The sequence below is a fragment of the Cebus imitator genome, unplaced genomic scaffold (assembly GCF_001604975.1).
Source record: "Cebus imitator isolate Cc_AM_T3 unplaced genomic scaffold, Cebus_imitator-1.0 Scaffold122, whole genome shotgun sequence".
Classification (NCBI taxonomy): Eukaryota; Metazoa; Chordata; class Mammalia; order Primates; family Cebidae; genus Cebus; species Cebus imitator.
In genome coordinates this window covers 2,812,623-2,827,026 of record NW_016107437.1, presented here as the reverse complement: position 1 = coordinate 2,827,026, position 14,404 = coordinate 2,812,623, and the positions used below count along the sequence as shown (strand labels likewise).

At 44.4% G+C, this 14,404-nt stretch overlaps 1 protein-coding gene across 4 annotated transcripts in view; it reads right to left on the bottom strand.

Moving 5' to 3' along the window:
• The window catches only part of SNX29 (sorting nexin 29), a 589,908-nt gene that overhangs the window by 549,010 nt on the left and 26,494 nt on the right, over nucleotides 1-14,404 (bottom strand). For all 4 annotated transcript variants that reach the window (XM_017540017.2, XM_037742524.1, XM_017540015.2 and 1 more), the window contains exon 3: nucleotides 11,120-11,172. In XM_017540017.2, coding sequence (XP_017395506.1) covers nucleotides 11,120-11,172 — 53 coding nt within the window. The remainder of the gene's footprint in view (nucleotides 1-11,119; nucleotides 11,173-14,404) is intronic.

The window sequence follows — 14,404 nt, the reverse complement described above, 5'->3', positions numbered from 1 at the left end:
CTGTCACCCAGGCTGGAGTGCAGTGGTGCAATCTCGGATCACTGTAACCTCCGCCTCCCAGGTTCAAGCAATTCTCCTGCCTCAGCCTCCCAAGTAGCTGGGACTACAGGCGCACACAGCCACAGCCAACTAATTTTTTTATTTTTAGTAGAGACAGGGTTTCACCATGTTGCCCAGGCTGGTCTTGAACTCCTGGGCTCAGGCAATCTGCCTACCTTGGCTTCCAAAAGTGCTAGAATTACAGGTGTAAGCCACTGTGCCTGGTCAATTTTTGTATTTTTAGTAGAGACAGGGTTTCAACATCTTGGCCAGGCTCATCTTGAACTCCTGACCTTGTAATCCACCTGCCTTGGCCTCCCAAAGTGCTGGGATCACTCCCAGCTGGGTGGATCACGAGGTCAGGAGTTCAAGACCAGCCTGGCCAAGATGGTGAAACCCCACCTCTACTAAAAATACAAAAATTAGCTGGGCACAGTAGCAGGCACCTGTAATGCCAGCTACTCTAGAGGCTAAGGCAGGAGAATCACTTAAACCAGGGCGGCAGAGGTTGCAGTGAGCCAAGATTTTGTCACTGCACTCCAGCTTGAGTGACAGAGTGAGACTCTGTCCCCACCAAAAAAAAACAAACAAATTAGCTGGGTGTGGTGGTGTGTGCCTGAAATTCCAACTACTCGTGAGGCTGAGGCATGAGAATCACTTGAACCCAGGAGGCAGAGGTTACAGTGAGCAGAGATCATACCACTGCACTCCAGCCTGGGCGACAGAGACTCTGTCTGAAAAAAAAAAAATTTTTAGATAAAAAAATGGGCTTAGATTGGCCAGGTGCAGTGGCTCATGTCTGTAATCCCAGTACTATGGGAGGCCCAGGCAGGTGAATCACAAGGTCAGGAGAGGGAGACCATCCTGGCTAACATGGCAAAACCCCATCTCTACTAAAAATACAAAAAATTAGCTGGGTGTGGTGGCACATGTCTGTAGTGCCAGCTACTTGGGAGGCTGAAGCAGGAGAACTGCTTGAACCCAGGAGGCAGGGGTTGCAGTGAGCACTCCAGTCTGGGCGACAGAGTGAGACCCTGTCTCAAAAGAAAAAAGCGGGCTTAGATTTGTTAAATGTCCTAGAGGTTCCCCATTGCTAGAAATAATCTTTTTTCCAAAAAAGAAAAAAAAAACAATTCATTTAATCAAGCAGTAAAATAAAAGTATGCAATCAGAACAGTCTACTATGGAGCCTCAAAAGTGGAAGTAAAGAACTCAGGGTAAGGGAAAGGGAGAATCCAATTCATGAACCCCAGGATTTTTGGCCAAGATGACAAGACTCATAACATCCAGTCAACACCTTAAACTAGTTACAGGCTAGTAAGAAACTTGTGATGCAGAGAAGATAAAAATCACATGACCAACATTCAGAGACATTTAAGAGAGAAAAAAATTCCTGAAAAAGCCATTTCATTTCTTAGGTCCCCTGGGGGATACACGTGACAGTTTTCAACCGCATTAAGAATAACATCGGGATCAACAAAGCGCAGCTGATTTTGGTTTTTTGCTTCCTGAAAAGTCCAAAACTGATTCTAATTCCTCAACAGGTTAAAAAAAATAAATCACCAAAACAAATCATTCTTTCCTTGCATGCTTTGAAAGGAGAAGAAATGCTCTCCTATGATTTGTTCTGACAGTCACCTAAAAGGTTCACAAAAAACAGCAATTACTTTTTTTGTTTGTTTGGTTTTTTTTTTGAAACAGGGTGTCACTCACATCACCCAGGCTAGAATGCAGTGGTGTGATGATGGTTCACTGCAACCTCGACCTCCTAAACTCAAGTGATCCACTTCAGCCTCCTGAGTAGCTGAGACCACAGGCCTGCAACACCACGCTCAGCTAGCTAATTTTGGGGGTTTTTTTTGTAGACATGGGTTTTCACCATGTTGCCCAGACAGGTCTCGAGCTCCTGGGCTCAAGTGATCCTCTCACCCTGGCCTCCCAAAGTGCTGAGATTACAGGTGCGGGCCACCGCACCTCAACAAAATTAACACTTTCTAAATGCTCTAAGATGAATGCATGCGCCACCATGCACCACTAATCTTTTTATTTTTTAGTAGAGAGCGTGTTTTGCCGTGTTGGCCAGGCTGGTCTCAAACTCCTGGCCTCAAGTGATCCAGATACCTTAGCCTCCCATAGTGCTGGGATTACAGGAATGAGCCACCACAGCCAGAAAAAAAAAAAAAAAAAAATTCTTTTAAGTTATCCAGGAAAAAAAAAAAAAAAAAAAAAAAAGGCTGCACAAGGGAATTAATTCTCCTTTCAACTCACGGGGCACAATTATTTTGTCCTTTAGTTCAGCTTAAACCAAACTAAGTCCCTCTCCCTGAAGCCATCCACTGCTACCCATATGGTAAAGAGATCCAGTATGTGAGTGTGTGGTAAACGCCTACCAAGTGTCAAAACACCTTGCATGTCATTATGATGAAAATCACAACAGCCAGCCATTACTGGAAACTTACTACCTGCCAGGCAGTGTTCTACGGGTTGCACGGGATCTGACTCATAACAGCCCTCTGAGGTGAATACCATTATACTACCCATTTCAGAGATGAGGAAATTCAGGTGAAAATTGTGGTGCTAGAAAGAAACTTGTACAAAATCTCAACACAACTCGGAACTGGCAAAGCCAGGATTCAAACTCCAAGCTCCAAAGCCTATGCTGATTCCACTGCCCCCACTATCGTTCCTGTTCATAATTCAAAGGGAAAACTTCCAGATTACGTCCTCTGACTCCATATGGAGTAAAGACACTTTGGCAGAACAGTCATGTGTCTAGTCTTTGAGGTAACTTCTAGGGCCTACAAAGCTCCTGGGCCATTATTTCTAGAAGGCAAAATATTCTAAAGATATCCTAAAGCTTCATCTCAGGCCAGTCTGACTGAAAGAACATGGAATAATTTTAATGAACCACAAGAATGAGTCTTTGTTCCTAGGGAAAAACAGAGCTAGAAAACAACACCAACAGAAAGCGAAGAGGAGAAGCACACATTTTGGAGGCCAGCAGCTGCCACCACTTCTTCCTGGGGAGGCTTCTCAGGCCTCTATCCAAAGGAAAAAACAAGTCTTGCCTGCCATTTCCCCTAATGTCAATGCTGTTTTACGTTCCATATGAAGACGGCTGCATCTCACAGTGTCTGTCTCATCACAAGATCAAACATCTCTCTCTCTCTCTCTCTTTCTCTCTCTCTCTCTCTCACACACACACACACATACACACACGCCTGCACACATCCACCCTGGATTTTGTATTTTGGCAAAATAATACAGTGCACCATCTCGGCTCCCAATCCAGCAATGGCTGCTCTGTCCTGCTAGCACTGTCTCTCCTTGAAACATTACTTCTCCACCAACACCTTGCAGCTTTCTTTCGATGTAAGGACATATACTATTATTTACTTGTTTGTCTTGAATTTGACTCACTCTGTTCAGTTATATACGCCTGTTTAAAAAGGAAAATTCTTTTAAAATAAAAAAAAATGGAAAGCTTCATCACAAATGTAAACAGAAAACTAGCATCATGTGACATAAAAACAGTAGCCTTAAAACTAAACATAATTAATTCAAGAAGGAGATTTAAAAAAAAAAAAATGAAACAAAAAAAACTAAATACAGGCCAGGCGCCATGGCTCATGCCTATAATCCCACCACTTTGGGAGGCCTGGGCAGGTGCATCACTTGAGGTCCGAAGTTCGAGACCAGCCTGGCCAACACAGTGAAACCCTATCTCTACTAAAAATACAAAAAAATGATCCAGGCCGGGTGCAGTGGCTCACACCTATAATCCCACCACTTTGGGAGGCTGAGTCAGGTGGGAGTTCGAGACCAGCCTAATCAACATGGAGAAACCCCATCTCTACAAAAAATACAAAATTCACCAAGTGTGGTGGCGCATGCCTATAATCCCAGCCACTCCAGAGGCTGGGGCAGGAGAATCACTTGAACCCAGGAGGTGGGGGTTGTGGTGAGCCAGTTTGAGCCATTGCAATCCAGCCTGGGCCACAAGAGTGAAACTCTGTCTCAAAAAAAAAAAAAGATCCAATATTTGTGATTTCCTTTAGTTCAGCTTAAACCAAACTAAGTCCCTCTCCCTGACATCACTGAGACTGGAAAAGAATTAAAAGGAGAATAACCCAGCCATTAGGCAACTGAAAGGAATTTAATACCATGCATTTAACACCTAACATGATGTTAAGTTCATGCTTCGACATGAATCGCTCATTTGGGGAAAGTGTGTGCTAAAAAAAAAAAAAAAAAAAAAAAAGGACACAGTGCTAGAGAAGGAAGACCATATTGCCGTTCCACTATCCATAAACCATGTGGTCCATTTACCCTAGGTCTGTGTCCCCAGCACTTAGGAGGTGGCAAAAGAAAATGCTACACAAATGGCCACCTCCAAACTTTTACGCCTGCAAGTATAAGGAAACTGTCCCCTTCTTGCCTGCCTATATCCCAGGGTGGTCACAAGGATCAAGTGAGACTCATGACCTACACAAGAGCATTTTCAGGGCCAGCCGTGGTGGCTCACACCTGTAATCCCAATACTTAGGGAGGTCACGGACGGTGGATCACCTGAGGTCAGGAATTCGAGACCAGCCTGGCCAATGTGGTGAAATCCTATCTCTACTAAAAATACAAAAATTAGCCCAGTGTGATGGTGGGCGCCTATAATCCCAGCTACTCGGGAGGCTGAGGCAGGAGAATTGCTTGAACCCAGGAAGCGAAGGCTGCAGTGAGCCAAGATCATGTCATTGCACTCCAGCCTGGGTGATCAACTAAGACTCTGTCTCCAGAAAAAAAAAAAAAAAAAAAGGACCAACCAGGGCAACACAGTGAGACCTTGTACCAACAAAATAATTTTAAATTAGCCAGGCATAGTGACACACGCCTGCAGTCCCAGCTATTTGGGAGGCTGAAGTGGAAAGATGGCTTAAGCCCAGGACTTTGAGGCTGCGGTGAGCCCTGATGGTGCCACTGCACTCCAGCTAAGTCAGAGAGTGAGACTCAGTCTCAAAAAATAAAAAATTTTTAAAAGTATGGGCAAATCAATTTATAATACAAATGTGTAATTTATACAGATTTATAAACTATAACAATACAGCACAGGGGTCAGCCAAGCACAGCCCTCGGGTCAAATTCATTCCTTTGCAGGGAAAGTTAGTGGCACTGAGGTACAGAGCAAGAAAAGCAGGCCCAGACGAACTGGACTATGCAGGGAGGGAAGTGATGTCAGGAATACGGAAGATTTCCTTGAAAGTTGGGCACGGTGGCTCACACCTGTCATCCCAGCACTTTGGGAGACCAAGGTGGACAAATCACCTGAGGTCAGGAGTTCAAGACCAGCCTGGCCAACATGGCAAAGCCTCATCTTTATAAGACATACAAAAATTAGGTGGGCATGGTGGCGGGTGCCTATAATCCCAGCTACTAAGGAGGCTGAGGCAGAAGAATCACTTTAACCCAGGAAGCAGAGGTTGCAGTGAGCCAGGATCATGACACTACACTCTAGCCTGGGTGACAGAGCGAGACTTGGTCTACAGGAAAAAAAAAAAAAAAAAAAAAAACCTCCTTGAAAAAGCAGTGAGAAGCTTTAAAAACAAAAGATAAAAATGCCAGATGGCTGGAACAGAGAGCAGGTGAAAGCATGTGAGGCCTCCACACTGTGTAAAGGATGTGGGTCTTTCTCCCAAGAGCAAAGAGAAGGCAGCTGGGAGATTTCAAGGGGGGCATGAGGTGAGGGAATCTGCATTCTGCATTCAGTATGGTGAAAGCAGGGCAAGAACGAACGGGGAGAGCTTGGAGATGCTGGTGATGAGGACCACAGCCCAGCAGAGGAGCTGGAGAGAAGAGAGCGGATTTGAACTCAACTCCAGGGTTGGGCCAGCCATCAGGGGTGAGGAAGGGTGGCAAGTCATCTATCTTGTCAGTCCTCTTAACAGTTTTTTGTTTTGTTTATTTGTTTGTTGTTTTTTGAGATGGAGTCTTGCTCTGTGGCCCACGCTGGAGTGCTGTGGCATGATCTCGGCTCACTACAACCTCCGCCTCCCGGTTCAAGCAATTCTTCTGCCTCGGCCTCCCAAGTAGCTGGAATTACAGGCGTGTACCACCACACCTGGCTAATTTTTGTATTTTTAGTAGAGATGGGGTTTCACTATGTTGGTCAGCCTGGTCTCAAACTCCTGACTTCATGGTCTAACCACCTCGGCCTCCCAATCAGGCATGAGCCACTGCACCTGACCAACAGTTATTTTCAAACGTTCATTGACTTTCCATCTTGAGATTCAACTTTCTTTTTTTTTGAGGAAAAAAGAAAGAGAGAAAGAAGGAAAAAAAAAAAAAGAATGAGAGAAAGAAAGAGGAAGAGAAAGAGGGAGAGAGAACAGGAGTTTTGCTTTATTGCCCAGGCTAGAATGCAGTCTAAAATGGGTATTGAAAACCTCTTTTATGCCAATAATTGTGCTTAACAATAGAGACAGGAAGGAATAAGGGAGGAAAATGACAAACAAGCAGCCAACCAATATTTCATATTTTCTTCCTTTTTTTAAATTTTTTTTTTTGGTTTTTGTTTTTGGTTTTTTGGGTTTTTTTGTTTTGTTTTTAAGAAGTTTCTCTCGTTGCCCAGGTTGGAGTGTAATGGCACAATCTCAGCTCACTGCAACCTCCGCAGGTTCAAGTGATTCTCCTGCCTCAGCCTCCCGAGTAGCTGGGATTACAGGACTGTGCTACCATGGCCAGCTAACTTTGCATTTTAGTAGAGACAGGGTTTCTCCATGTTAGTCAGGCTGGCCTCGAACTCCCGACTTCAGGTGATCTGCCTGCCTCGGCCTCCCAAAGTGCTGGGATTACAGGCGTGAGCCACTGCATGAGGACTTTTTTAGTTATTTTTTTGAGATGCAGTCTCACTCTTTCACCCAGGCTGTCTTGCAGTGGTGCAGTCATGGCTCATTGCAATCTCTGCCACCCAGGTTCAAGCGATTCTTCGGTCTAAGCCTCCCAAGTAGCTGGGATTACAAGCATGTGCCAACACGCTTGGCTAATTTTTGTATTTTTAGTAGAGACTGGGTTTCACCATGTTGGCCAGGCTGGTTTTAAACTCCTGACCTCAAGTGATCTGCCCATCTCAGCCTCCCAAAGAGCTGGGATTACAGGTGTGAGCCACTGCGCCCAGCTGAGATTCAACTTTCTCACAGAATATGGATGATGATGTGGCCTTTCCAACATGAAGGTGGTGCCACCTTTAGCCAAAAATATTTCAAAGGTAAGACCAAGGCTCTGATATTAAGAAGGAATCCCCCTGGGGTAAAGGAGAATAATTTTTTTTTTAACCCAGCCTCAAAACCAATTTAGTCACTAAATATCATACAACAGAGAAAGAACAGACCATGGAACTCTGGCCCTTCCAAAATGTCTAACCTAGGCTGTAGCATTTTGCCTCTCTGCATCTGTTTTCTCAAAAGTAAAAAAGGGATAACCCAGGCACAGTGTGGCTCACACCTGTAATCCCAACACTTTGGGAGGCCAAGGTGGGAGGATCACTTGAGTCCACAAGTTCGAGACCAGCCTGGGCAACATAGTGAGACCTCATCTCTACAAAAAATGCAAAAATTAGCCAGGTATGGTGGCTTGCATCTGTAGTCCCAGCTACCTGGGAGGCTGAAGTGGGAAGGTCTTGAGCCTGGGAGGTTGAGACTGCAGTGAACCATGATCACACCACTGCACTCCAGACTGAGCGACAGAGCAAGACCCCGTTTCACAAAAAAAGAAAGGATAATACCTCTACTCCTCCTGAGGACTAAGCGTCAACATAAATAAAACACAACAAAGGCAGTCACATACTATAACTATTATTATTACTTTTTGTTTGTTTTTAGAGACAGGGTCTCTGTCTATCGCCCAGGGTGGAGTGCAATGACACGATCATACCTCACTGCAGCCTTAAACTAGTGGCCTCAAGCAATTCTCCTACCTTAGCCTCCCAAAGCATTGGGATTACAGACATGAGCCACAGCACCTGGCCTATTATTATTAATAGTAAGCAGTGTACTCCTTTTAGCCATAAATGACAGTTGTCACAGAAGGAATTAACTTTTTTTTTCTACATAAAACAACATTTTCTGTAACAAAGGTTATGGCAGTAAATTCTATTATATAGATTCAGTAATCCTTATCCAGAATACTTAGAATCAGAAGAGTTTCCAATTTCAGGTTTTTCTGGACTACGGCATATGCGTATCATATACTTACCAGTTAGGCATGCCTAACCCAAAAATCCAAAATCCAACTTGCTGCCATTAGCATTTCCTTGAGCATCATGTTGGTACTCAAAAAGTTTTGGATTTTGGAGCATTCTAATTTTGGGTTTTTGGACGAGGCATACCCTGTGTAAGAACACATTAACCTAACATTCAGAGGAGGATTGCCTCTCTCAGAAAATGGACAGCATGGTAATAAAGAAAATTGATCAAGAAGTCGTGTATATACAGACACCCACCACACACACACATACACACAGACAAACCAACCTGGCCAGGAAAGGGGAGTCCTTCCTAATTACCTCTGCATCTCAGGCCCTTAAAAACTGACTGGACTGGAAGCTTTGGTGTCTAGCAGAATCACCTGGGGAGCCTGCTGAAATGCAAATTCTCAGCAAGCTCCTCGGCTTCAGTACATGCACACACACATTCATGCACATATACACAACCTGCTCCAGAACAACTAGGATGCGACTTAGACAATGTATCATCAATAAGTCTCCCAGGAGATTCTGACGCAAGCAGACCTTGGATCCCTGTGTAGACCAAAGCCAGGCCCTCAAGAAGGACTAAATTGATCAATCAGCCTAATGATCTAATGCCACAAACATATACTGAGAATCTAATGTATGATAGGCACAAAGTGCTTGTGTAAAACACTGAGAAGTAAATTTTTTTTAAAAATGGAGAAACATCCTTTCATGATGATGGATGAGTATGTAATACACATACTCATCTGGATAACAAATCTTTACTGAGTACCTTCTAGATGCTTCTAGGCACTGGAGAGACATCTGTAAACAAGACAGCAAAACATCCCTGCCTGAACATAGCTGACATTATAGTGACGAGACAGATAATAAGCAAAATAAAAAGCTGAATGTATATATAGCCTGTTGGAGGGTGATACATGTCATGGAGAAAACCTAAGCAAAGAAGGAATGGATTATAAGATGTATCATTTTAAACCTATGCCAGTTTCAAATCACCCTCATAGCTCTATTCCAGGCAGGTCTACATGCTTTACTCATGGCTGTTAAAGTTTTACAGAAGAACAAAGGAAGGAAAGGACTGAAAAAGGAATGATGGACATGGGTGGGTGGGCTAGGGTGAGAGGGTGGGGGACATGAACAGTTTCCAGGATGAGATGAACGTTGAGCAAATAAGTTCCCTTCCCTTTCCTTCCTATGCAGGAAAGTCCCTCCTGCCACCCCAGGGTCTGCAGAGCGCGACTCAGCTCTGACTGAGCTCACAACGCATTTGCAGCAAGGACTGGATGCCTCTGTGTCTCCTACCTTTGCCAAGTCCTATGTGTCTCCTTTCAGCCAATGTTAACAGCTTATGCAATTATGTCAGCCTTTCCTGGGTTGTGAATGTCAATGGCCATTTTTAAGATTTTTTTTTTTTTTTTTTGAGACACAGTCTCACTCTGTCTCACTTTGTCACCCAGGCTGGAAAGTAGTAGTGCAAATTCAGCTCACTGCAACATCCACCCCCAAACCCTTGATTTTCCCCAAAATTAGTCTGGGCTCAAGCGAGTCTCCTGCCTCAACTTCCCAAGTAGCTGGGACTATAGGTGTGCACCACCACGCCCAGCTAGTTTTTGTATTTTTAGTAGAGACAGGGTTTCTCCATGTTGGCCAGCCTGGTCTTGAACTCCTGACCTCAAGGGATCCCCCTGCCTAGGACTCGAAAAGTGCTGGGATTACAGGCATGAGCCACCGCATCTGGCCCATTTTTAGGAAATACTTGTTATCATAAAAGAAACAGATAATCACAGTAAAAAACATGAAACATACCAGAAAGCAATATTCCCAATATTCTTACCCGTTACTGCTACCTCAGGCCACATTTCAGTGTGTTTGGCCAGTGCTATCTGACATAGCTAGGACCACTCTGCATCCATACAATTTCGTATCCTGCTCTTTTTACAACATATGCCTTTTACTACATACATATTTTTAAATCACTACCTACGTGCTTTTCTGTTGAAAACAAATTCTATGGGCCGGGCGCGGTGGCTCAAGCCTGTAATCCCAGCACTTTGGGAGGCCGAGGCGGGTGGATCACGAGGTCAAGAGATCGAGACCATCCTGGTCAACACGGTAAAAACCCGTCTCTACTAAAACTATAAAAAAATTAGCTGGGCATGGTGGCGCGTGCCTGTAATCCCAGCGACTCAGGAGGCTGGGGCAGGAGAATTGCCTGAACCCGGGAGGCGGAGGNAAGAGATCGAGACCATCCTGGTCAACACGGTGAAACCCTGTCTCTACTAAAAACACAAAAAATTAGCCTGGCATGGTGACGCGTGCCTGTAATCCCAGGTACTCAGGAGGCTGAGGCAGGAGAATTGCCTGAACCCAGGAGGTGGAGGTTGCGGTGAGCCAAGATCGCGCCATTGCACTCCAGCCTGGGTAACAAGAGCGAAACTCCATCCAAAAAAAAAAAAAAAAAAAAAAAAAAGAAAAAAAATTCTATATAAATATCATTTTTAATGACTGTATAACATTCTATCCTATTAATGCATTATACTTTAACTATTTCCCAATTATTGGGTATTTAGACATCTAAGTTCTTATAATTATTACCTATCCTGAAAATAACTTTATATGGAAAGGTATCTTGAATAATTCCTTCAGAATAGATTCCTAGAAAGAGAATTATGGAAAATGTGGAGTGTTTGAGATGAGTAGTCACTGCACAGAGAATCCACGGGTGACTCAAATTTCTGCACTGTACCTCTCGGCTGCAGAGGCAGAGAACAGAAGCCAGTCACCTTCTGTTGCCTTTTCAACCTCGATGGTCAATGATTTTAGAAGACACATATTTACCTGCTGTCGGAATCCGAGGCGATCTCCTTTCTCCCTCCAAAGCGGATCTGGCACTGCACAGAAAAAGAAGTTGCTGAGATCAGCTGTTGGGATGGGATACTCAAAACATCACAAAACAACCCACACAAGGCTTAAGGGTCAGGAAGGGGACACAGGACCAGAAGCGCTGCACGCCACATCAGGACGTCCCTGTGCCCTGGGTATCAGCACAAGACTTAAGAAGGTGCACACCCCAGCCTTCAAGCTGCCACTTAAAGGAAACTCTTATCTCCTGTACCCCAAACGTGTACAGAAACAAACCTTATGGGAAAACAATGCTAACAGGAAAACAAAACACACAGCTATCTGTGCATTATCCAGGAAGCTGCTCATGCTGTCAGCAGCTAACTGTCTACAACACAAAGCTCTTCATGGGTGATAACTACAACTTCCACCAACCTGCATTGATGGGTCCCTTTGGACAGAGCCCCGGCGTTGTTATGACTGGCTATGACTTTACAACAGCCTCATACGAGTCATCCTGTTATGCGGAATGACAATTTACTAAGAGTGGATAAAAATGAAACCAGGCTACTTTTTGAATTGGTAAAATGAAAATATAGAGAACATATACTTTGCCATTTTAACCATCTTTAGGTGTAAATTTCCATTTACAATGTTGTGCAACCATCAACATTATCCACTATTCTAGTTTTCTTTTCCTTTTTTTTTTTTGACGGATTCTTGCTCTATCGCCTAGGCTGGAGCACAGTGGTGCCATCTTGGCTCACTGCAACCTCTGCTTCCCAGATTCAAGCAATTCTCCTCCCTCAGCCTCCTGAGTAGCTAGGATTACAGGCACATGCCACCACGCCCAGCTAACTTTTGTATTTTTAGTAGAGACAGGGTTTCACCCTGTTGGTCAGGCTGGTCTCGAACTGCTGACCTCATGATCCACCCACCTTGGCCTCCCAAAGTGCTGGGATTACAGGTGTGAGCCACCATGCCCAATCTCTAATTTTCTTAAAAAAAAAAAAAAAATAGGGTCTGGTTCTGTCACCCAGGCTGAAGTGTAGTGGTGCCATCACAGTTCAAGGCAACCTTGAATACCCGGGCTCAAGCAATTCTCCTACCACAGCCTCCCAAACAGCTGGGATTACAGGCACATGCCATCAGGTTCAACTCGTATTTTTTATTTTTTGCAGAGACAGGAGTCTCACTATGTTGCCCAAGCTGGTATCATACTCCTGGCCTCAAGATATCGTCCTACCCCAACCTCCCCAAGCACTGGGATTACAGGTGTGAGCCACCGCGCCTGGCCTACTACTGTCTTTTTTCTTTTAAAGGTACAGGATCTCTGCTATGTGTAGCAGTCTTGCAGGATTCCTAAACTTATTATCAAAACTACTACATTGTGTGTGTGTGTGTGTATGTGTGTGTATGTGTATGTGTATTTGTGTGTGTGTGTGTGTGTGTGTATATAATTTTAAATGACACATTAGTCAAAACACATGAAACTGTACACTTAAAATGCTGTATTTTATTTTATGTAAATTATACATCAATAAAGTTTATTTATGAAAGTCATATGCAAAAAAAGTCATATACAACACTTTAACCCTCAAAATAACAATAACAGCAGGCCAGACATGGTGGCTCACATCTGTATTCCCAGCACTTTGGGAGGCCAAGGTGGGTGGATCACCTGAGGTCAGGAGTTCAAGACCAGCCTGGTCAACGTGATGAAACCCTGCCGCTACTAAAAAAATACAAAAATTGGCCGGGCACAATGGTTCATGCATGAAATCCCAACATTTTGGGAGGCCAGGGCGGGTGGATCACCTGAGGTCAGGAGTTCAAGACTAACCTGGCCAATATGATGAAACCCCATCTCTACTAAAAATACAAAAATTAGTTGGTCATGGTGGCGAGCACCTGTAATCCCAGCTACTCAGGAGGCTGAGGTAGGAGAATTGCTTTAATCTGGGGGACAGAGGTTGCAGTGAGCTGAGATCACGCCACTGCATTCCAGGCTGGGCCACAGAGTAAGACTCAGTCTCAAAAATAAATAAATAAATAAATAAAAATTTAAAAATAAAATACAGGCACATTGGCTCATACCTGTAATCCCAGCATTTTGGGAGGCCGAGGCAGTCAGATCACCTGAGGTTTGGAGTTAGACACCAGCCTGACCAATGGAGAAACCCCATTTCTACTAAAAATACAAAATTAGCTGGGCATGATGGCTTGCGCCTATAATCCCAGCTAATCGGGACACTAAGGCAGGAGAATCACTTGAACCAGGGAGGTGGAGGCTGCAGTGAGCCAAGATCGTGCCACTGCACTCCAGCCCGGGCAACAAGAGCAAAACTCCATCTCAAAAATAAAATAAAATACAAAAATTAGCCGGGCACAGTGGTACACAGCTATAGTCCCAGCCACTCGGAAGGCTGAGGCAGGAGAATCACTTGAACCTAGGAGATAGAGGTTGTAGTCAGCTGAGATCATGCCACTGCACTCCAGCCTCAGCAATGGAGCTAGACTCCATCGCAAAAAAAAAAAAAAAAAAAAAAAAAAAAAAAGCTCTGGGCATAACCTCCAATTTATTTCTCTCTAACTGCCACATTTAAAGTAGTTCAACTTGCCTCCTCACTTTATTATATTTTCCATTTCTGCAGCAAAGAAAGAACAAGCTAATAACATGGGCTCCAGACATTACCATATTAACAGAGGACCAGGCTCTGTCCGGGCCCCTTACCTGCTTTAACAAGCCAATTCCCTCAGCAGCCGTACACAGATAAGTGACCCAGTTACAGAACAGAAGAAGGATGCTCAGGGAGGGTGCATGAGTTGTCCCTGTACACACAGAGCTGAAGAAGTAAAGCTGGCCTTCAATTCCAGCTACATCTGAGCCCAAAGCCTGTGTCCTTCCTACCACACAATGCCTCAAGTCTTGTGTAGATGCTACATTCTCTGGGCTCACTTCAATACTCAACATACATCCTGTCCACATGTGGTGTCGTGCACCTGCATGCAGTCCCAGCCACTCATGAGGCTAAGGTGGAAGGATTGCTTAAGCCCAGGAGTTTGAGGTTACAATGAGCTATGATGGTACCACTGAGCTCAAGCCTGGGCAACAGCAAGACCTTGTCTCTTAAAAAAAATTTAAAAATTTAACACATACCAGGCCGGGTGCGGTGGCTCACGCCTGTAATCCCAGCACTTTGGGAGGCCGAGGCGGGTGGATCACGAGGTCAAGAGATCGAGACCATCCTGGTCAACACGGTGAAACCCCGTCTCTACTAA